This window comes from Taudactylus pleione, unplaced genomic scaffold, assembly GCF_031769625.1.
Source record: "Taudactylus pleione unplaced genomic scaffold, aTauple2 ptg000108l, whole genome shotgun sequence".
Lineage (NCBI taxonomy): Eukaryota > Metazoa > Chordata > Amphibia > Anura > Myobatrachidae > Taudactylus > Taudactylus pleione.
The window spans coordinates 5,145,253-5,153,763 of NW_028284510.1; the positions used below are offsets into that span (position 1 = coordinate 5,145,253).

An 8,511-nucleotide genomic window follows, 5' to 3' on the forward strand; every position below is an offset into this window, starting at 1 on the left:
CATGATTGATTCCCTTTTCTCTCTAGATATATATGTCCATTTTTTTGAATCATTGGGTAGCACCTAGTAATATTGAGCACATATAGTGTAATAATAATTTGAAACTATATGGATAGTTACAGAATTATCCCTCAATTGATAATATTTTTTTTGATTATATGTAACCTGGTGCGGGTTTCTCTGACATTTTGTAAAACTTCTATAAATATCAAAGATCATACAATGTAGAGTTCAATAAATGATCACTGACAATCACACGTTGTCTGTTATGCACATTTCAGAAAGGTGTAATATTATAGTTGGTCAAAATATAGCAGTAAAATGACAGCAGTGGAGGCACAGGACACATTGGAAGCTGCACAATAAGGACCTCTTCAGAGCCGCTCGCAAAATGCGAGCGCTCGCTCTGAATGAGGGCGGCCGCATCCATTTTGGGAGCCGGCATCCTGGCCGCTCGTTAGGCTGTGAGTTACCTCCCACAGCTTTAGCAAGTGGCCAGGATGATGGTCGAGATGGTCGAGGCCATCGAGACCATCGGGATTGCAAGAAGACCCTTGCGGTAGGGTCTCCTCTACCGCAAGCCCCAGAGAGCAGCCGGCTCTAACAAAGCCGGAAGCTCTCCCACTGACATCACTGGTGATGTCAGTGGGGCAGCCCACAAACAGCAGGCATTCGTATGGGAACGCCTCCGTTTGTGAAGCCACCCCCCACCACTCCTACAAAATGGGGCGAGCTGTCGATCACCATCAACAGCCGCCCCTTTTGTAGTGAGCTCCGGAGCGAGAGAATTTCTCTCCCGCTCCGGGGCTTGCACATGTGCAGTGCGGCCGCTGCGCGTGAGCAGAGGCCAACATTGACCCGCTTGTGAGCGCTCAGGCGCTTGCGAGTGGGTCTGAATGAGGCCCTAAATCTGCAGACCATATGACCGGTAATGGGAAGAATTACAGAACAAACACAGTGGTGTCAGTTCAGTGTAAAAAAATGACACCTTGACTTCCTGTAGATCTAAGTGAGGGGAAAGGGTGGGTGGGGGGCTGGACTGAACACTCTAATTTTAAAAATAATAATAATAGGTACTACCATGCTAGGACTTGTAGTACCATGCAGGAAAAGGCTCCAGTGAAGAATCCCCTCCGGTCAGCTGGTCTCCCATGCTGCACTGCGGCCCGGTCATCAGGTGATTGGGTCCCAGTGCAGTATGGGATATCACCTGACTGGAGGCATGGAAGACATCACCAGAGCACTGATGACTGCAGGTAAGTGCTATTAAGGGAGGGGGGTCACAGGGGGTCCGCGATCGCAGGGGCACCACTTAGTTCCGGGGGGCAGCAGCGGCAGTCGGTCGGTGCATACGCGGGGCACTGGTCACGGTATTTTTTTGCAAAAATGCCGTGACTAGAGTGCGGAGGGGATTCGCAGGGACAGAGCTTTCTCGCAAGCTCTGTCCCTGCAAGGGATTTGTAGTAAATCACTGTGATATTGCCTGAATTCGCAATGCGTATTCAGTCGGTAATATCACACTACAATCTGCATTACAAATGCAGATTGTAGTAAATAGAGCCCTAAGAATACTGATAATCAAAACATTTATGATAAATTCTACAATTAACATGGAGTATACATCAGGTTCTTAGCACGTTTGTCCAGAAATGCATACCCATCTAATAACCTAATTACTCCATGTTTACTGTAGAGTTTATCATAATTGTTTTGATTATCTAAATTCTTAGTGCTTAGAGTGTGCATCTGCATTTTATTTTTCCTGCATGGCACTACAAGTCTCAGCATGGTGGCATCTCTTATAATGTTTAAAATTAGGGTGTGCAGTCCAGGGCTCCCTTCCCTAGGGGGTACTTGTGTATACAAATTACATTTCAAGGTAGAAACTCCTTCTACCAGGTACTATCACCCTTCCCATCAGCCCTTATGTGTTTTTGATCAGTACAGGTTCCTGCATTGCTGACTACATATTAGAATGGGTTCTATTATGGTAAGTTGTTGATAAATTGCCATGTGCTATTATTAGTGATGTTAGGGACCCATCTGATGGGAATTACCTTGACATAGTAGATGGGCACAGATTTTATGGTCACACGTGCTAAAAACCTCACTTGTACACCATGTTAATTGTGGAATTTATCATAATTGTTTTGACTATCAGTATTCTTGGTGCTTACTGTGTGCACCTGCATCTTCTTTTTGTAGATATGCCAGATATCTCACTGTCATTTGGCCATAGGGAGCAGCAACTCTGGAAATTCCAAATAGTATGATTTGTATAGAACTAAGCAAGTGACATACAATAACATTAGCAGTCAGTTGCCCAGTGCCCTGGGAGAGGTGGCCAGAAAGGAGCAGAGACACTGACTGTGAGTAGGGGTGCATTGGAAACAAGTATTTTGCAGTGTGAGAACAAAGAAGGTTGGAGGACCCTGCCTGTAGAAACTTACAGCACAGAATGGCGAGGATAACTTGTGAGGTGAACTGGGAAAAATTAAGGAAGGAGGAAAGAGGGCGCGAGTTATATTGCGATGAGGGCTAATGGGCTTTAATAAACATTTTCATTTCAGGATATTGGTGCAGCCCGGCAGGCTAGAGGAGAGTCTTGTAGGGTATGGGAGTGAAATCACCAGAAGTGGCATGGGAAAATTTTTGGATACGGGAGTGGTTGGATGCAATCAGCTTGAGAAGAGGATTCTGTCAGAAGAAGAGTCTGATTGGAAAAAGGGGAGTGATTGATTATGACGAGCTAATAGATTCTGAAGTGCAAAGAGAGCCAGTGCAGGACCGGAAAAAGAGGAGAGGTTGAGTCAGAGTGACAAGTTAAGAAGGTAAGTCGAGAAGCAGCATCAACAAGGCCAGACAAGGACCTGTGTGTGTGTGTCTGAACAAAAGCCAAGGTATTCATGTTCAAGCAAAGCTTTGTGTGTGAGATGGCCATGTAGGTTCATGTGCTAATGGACAAACCAATCTAGTTTCTGGAAAGAGAGTGATCAGTAACAAATAAGGAATATATATAGAATATAAGGAGACACACTATAACAGTAACAATAGAATTTGAGGTGTTACAGGACAGCCCACTATGATCGACATCAACAAATGGTTTATGGGCCAGATTCAGAGCCACTCGCTCTGACAGAGCGCTCACTCTGAATCAGGGCTGGGCTTTTTTTTTTGGAGCGGCCTCTTGGGCGCTCGCATAGCTGTGGGTGACCACCCACAGCTATAGCGAGCGGCCATGATGATGGTCGTGATGGTCAAGACCATCGCGACCATCGGGCTTACGACGACACCCTTGTGGTAGGGTCTCATTTTTCGTAAGCCCCAGATAGCTTTCGGCTCTAACAGAGCCAGAAGCTCTCCACTGACATCACTCGTGATGTCAGTGGGGCTGCCCCCAAATGGAACGCCTCAGTTTGGCAGCCACTCTCCCAGGCCGCCCACCAAAGGGGGCGAGCTGTCACTCAACTGATTGCCTGTCGCTAGCCGGGTCTCGCGCATGCGCACAATGGCATGCGCTGTGGGCCACCATCGACCCGGTTGCAAACGCTCAGCGCTTGCCACCGGGTCTGAATCAGGCCCAATGTCCTATCTCAATATTCTAACAGTTTCAAAAAGGAAACTCCTGGCAATACATGCCCCCCTATAGAGATCTCCCTTAAGCGTGCGCCTGAAGATAGCGCTCTGCAGACCATTCATAAAGCAAACATGCAAAATGCTATTTAGGACAACAAGGGTTCATCCATTGTTCTGTGATGTAGCCTCGGTGTATAACTAAGCCTACTTCTGTAAACTGTAAGACAGATATGTAAGTATATTTTCTATTCACAGTCATTTTAAAAGACATACGGTATATAGTGATGAAATCAAATTTTATTAGGACAACAAAAAAATTCAGAGTCAAATAAAATTATAAAATATTTTTTAAAGATATTTATTATTACACACCATATTTATATTTTCATAAAGAGACAAGCAAAATACAGGTTTTTAAGTTGATAATTCAGTATTGTCACTTTAAAAAAAATGTTTTCAATATACGGTATTAAATAGCTAATTACATTACATTACATACATTTTCTGCTTACTGTGCTGCCATTTACAGTGATCATTTAGGGCCGGATTCTGATTTGCATCCTATGTCAATACCGAGCATAGTTGTGCAATTTTTCTTTACTGCATCACCATCTAAGTTGCACTGCGCAAGCAGCCTGATAGTGGGCCTGATTCAGAGATGCACGGAATCGCAGATCCGCACACAGGCAGCTGTGCAATTCCATCTCTCTAATATGCAAACACAGTGGGAGGTGTCAGATCCCTCTTTGCTGTTTTTGCGATCCCAGCACGGCGACCTTGGATCAACAGCGCAACCACAACGACTGACGGTCACGATGGTTGCTCCTTTGGTCCGGCTGAAGGAGCTGAAGCTTCCCACAGCCTGAGTCCTGATCACTTGAGAGGCCCTGAATCTGCATCCAACGACGCAAACTCTGGCCTCGTCATCCCTGATAACGTGGATGTCACACCCACATAAAGCCACAGATGCCTGACCGGCAAAACACACAAACATGGAATTGCCGTCGACTAACTCAGAATCAGGCTCAGGGCCTGATTCAGAGCCACTCGTAAGCGGCCGCTCGTTCGTTCCGAGCGATGTTTGCCCAACTGCGCATGCGTACGGATCGTAATACGCTTTCGCGAACCAGTCAGTGCGGCCAAAAATCGGTTGTTCGCTAAATAGCGAATGCCTGCTATTTTGAGTGACAGGAGGAGGCGTATGTGGGTGGTAACAGGGGAAGGTGCTTGAAAACGGGGAGTGGAGATCAGAACGCAGACGTGCTTAAAGGTCAAAGGTGTTTTAAGGGTGTGCATAATTAATACAGCAGCGTCATTGACCACGTCACTGGGTTATTTTATAGTCAGAACTGCTCGCAAGATTGTGGTAGGAAAAAGCAACCACAAGAATAGCGAGCAGTTCATACGCTGGTCGATGTACTCGATTAATCTAATAAATAGCGGACATGACGTAGTATGCGAGCGGCCAGGGGGTGTAGTTATCCAAAAAACGACCGCAAGTTTTGTTCGCTCGTTCAGACATAGAGGCGTGAACACACTGCAAAGAGTGAACGGTTCATTTGAATAGCCACCCCTTTTTTCTGAACGAACGACCGCAAATAGCGTCCGGCTCTGAATGAGGTCCCTTGACTACAGGCTGCAATACTTCATCACTAGTTAAACAATAATGAATTTTGAAACCTACAAAAATTACTGACAAACAGAACATGAGAAATTGCAGAACCAAGCAATAAACACTGTGTAACTGTGCAAATCAATGTACAATATTTTGTCTGTCATCAAACCTTTTGGTATCACCTGATGGGCAATATACCTTTCCAAAGTGCCACTTCCCACCATAATTTACTTTCTTTTATTAATGCATTATAAAATTTTTGCATGACACTATCCAAATCGTTGTCCATAATATCTACCACATCTGTGTTGTGATTGAATACAAAATCAAAAGTGGTCAATCTTTTTTCTCTTATTTTTAACAGAATGCAGCAAAATCAGACAATCAGTGGGTGAATAAAATGATAGTAAACAAACAGAAATTAGATGTCCAGATATAACACAAAAGAGTAACCAGCACAAACAAGATTATTAAGTGTCACCTAACACTCACTGACAGTAGGCATAACAAGAATTACATTTAGGAAGATCATATAGGTGCTTCAGCATTAAAAAGGAAACAATCCCCTTGTAAAGATGTTCAATGTTTGGTTGTTGTACATGCAATGAGTTTAATATTAACCAGTGGCAGCTCCAGAGGTTGGGCTGCAGCGCTGTCCAAAATTCAAATAGGGGGCCACACCAACTGCCACCCCTCTGGTAAACATCACTAGCCAGGGCTTTCACTGGCAGTTGGTGTTGCTCCCCTATTTGAATTTTGGACTGCAAGCATGATATTCCACCTTGCGTGGTTCATGGAAAGGCACCTCACTACATAAAATAGTGCAGGTTACCCATATTGCTGATCCCAGTGTCTGATCGCTGACACTGTGGTGTCACATGGGGCAGGGGGCAGTTGGTGCCAGCCCTGGGTACCTCTTTCAGTTTGATCTAAAATTTCCCTTCAGTGCTGTTTCCTTTTTTTACAAATATTTCATTTTGCTTACTGTATATACAAAGTTTTAGAAATATTTTACGTACAATATTTTCCTATTAATTTACATCCATTTATTTTACATTTACATCCAAGCTTTGATTATATTTCGTTCAAATGTCTATATCTCATTGGCATGATAAGTTTTATCCCAGTTGAAAATATTTTTAGGGGAAAAAGGGATATGGTTCCCACCAAAAATCGCAGTCTCTCTTCTAGCTCCTTCTTTAGCGTTTTCACTAGTGATCACTCTTGCAATATTGATTGTGGAAGTGAAAGTAGTGAGACAGCAATCACCTGTGTGCCCAGTGTCCGGCATTATAGGTACTAAAGTTTCAACATGGGGAGAAAACTGCCTCTCTGTTAGGACACCTCTGCCTGCCCTGCCAACCGCTAAATACTGTATGTTGTTTTCTGAAGACAATGTCAAGTGAACAATGAACAATAGACAAGACAAATGGAAAAATATTTTTTTTTTTCTTGGGGGGGTAAAAATGACACCTCAGTTGACAAAAGTGGTTTGTTGTTTATGGTTAATAATATACAACATGGAACAAAAGTTGTATTATCAAACCAGTTCGATGATGTTACCTACAGTACACTTTTTGGTATTGTCTCAAATGTACTAACCAGTACAAGCCTTCATGTTGCCGAAAGTGCCTTTGTTTTAAACCAGGTTTCTTTAAACTTACAAAAAATTGCAGCATTAAATATCGCAACAAAATTGACGAAACTTCGCCACTTACAGCAGTATGGAGGCTCTTACATTTGGCCCTTGTGTTAAACCGTGAAATTACTAATTGTGAAACATTTCAAACACGGAAGATAGTCTTGGATAAAAGTTTAAATTATACTTGGGTGCAGTGATTTTGAAAAATATTTACATAAAAATTGATTAAACAGAGCTGTATTCTATGGGTGATTATCTACAGTATCCTCTGGTTTAATTTTAGACCATCTGAAAGTTATAGATAGGCTTAATCTTAGACTGTGAATTTGCCGATAGAGAATCCTCAGTGAAAGCTCTCTCAAATATAGCCTGGAAAGAGGTGAAGAATCTTTTCTTGAAATCACGGCCAATGAAGACATAGAGGAAAGGATTAATGCAGCTGTTTATAAATGCCAGGCTGGAGGCAAGTGGAATTCCAACACGAAACACATTAATAAGATCTGTACTATGGTGTATAGACAATTCAAGGATGGAGAAGACATGATAAGGAAACCAGCAGACAAAGAAGGAAAAGATGACAGCACCAATAATTTTGAATGGCTTGGTAGATGTGGTAATGTAAGTTCTTTGGATACGCAACGCAATCACTGTGTAACATGAGACAATGATGATGAAAGGAATAGCAAAGCCTATGATGAATCTCATTACCACTGTGTCCCTATGTCTGGATATATTAACATCAGAATCATCTGCAAAGTTGGTGAAGCAGACCGATTTCCCATTGTATTTATCAGTGTCCCTAAATATAAAGTAAGGTAAACTGAAAATAAGAGCCAGGATCCAGACAAACAGGACAACAATGGAAGCCAGTCTTGGGGTTCGATGGTTCTGACACCAAACAGGAAACATTACTGAAATACAGCGATCTATACTGATAACGCTGAGCAAGAAGACGCTGGCAAACAGATTGAGAAAGGCAACTGTACTGTTTAACTTGCAAATGAAGGTTCCAAAGGGCCAATGAAAATCAAGGGCAATGTATGTAACACTCAAGGGTAGACAAAATGTGAAAATAAAATCGGCTATCGCCAGGTTTAGGAACCACACGACATTGACTGTCTTTTTCAGCCGGAAGACACTGAACCAGATGACCAGCCCATTTCCTGTTATTCCCAGTAGAAAAACCACAGAGTAGATTACCATAGAGAACACATGAAGGATGCGTCCCACATTGTCTAAATCATCTTTGTAGTCTTCATATGTGAAACTTTCAGAAGCGACGCTCGAAACACTTTCTGTGACATCTGGTGTCAAATATGCAGTTGTAGCGTTGTCCATTCTTTCGAGTGTGAAGAAGGAGGAAGCAAGTCTACATAAATGAATGAACAAAAGTGAGATTACATTTAATTTCAATGCAAATCTTAAAAACAATGTCAGTTTTCTAGATAACAGTGCTACATGTTTTTACAACGATTACTGACCTTTCAGATCTGTGTATTGTCCTGGTGGAACTAAATACCTTTCTACTTTCACATACTGTGCGGTATATTCAATAAGTAATTGTTGGCGTTACCTGATTCAATTAGCTGAAGGAACCTTAATGCTCTAATCCCTAGTTACAGGAATTTCCTCGCAGCCTCAGAAGCTGCGAGTACAGTATCAATCTAAATTAAAAGCA

The 8,511-nt window shown here is 42.7% G+C and overlaps 1 protein-coding gene across 1 annotated transcript; it reads right to left on the minus strand.

The window, feature by feature from the left end:
* Window positions 1-7,112: 7,112 nt before the first annotated feature.
* Window positions 7,113-8,171, minus strand: LOC148525485 (chemerin-like receptor 1). Its single transcript, XM_088470974.1, has one exon. The coding sequence runs from the start codon at window positions 8,169-8,171 to the stop codon at window positions 7,113-7,115; it is 1,059 nt and encodes a 352-aa protein (XP_088327100.1).
* Between the last annotated feature and the right edge of the window lie 340 nt (window positions 8,172-8,511).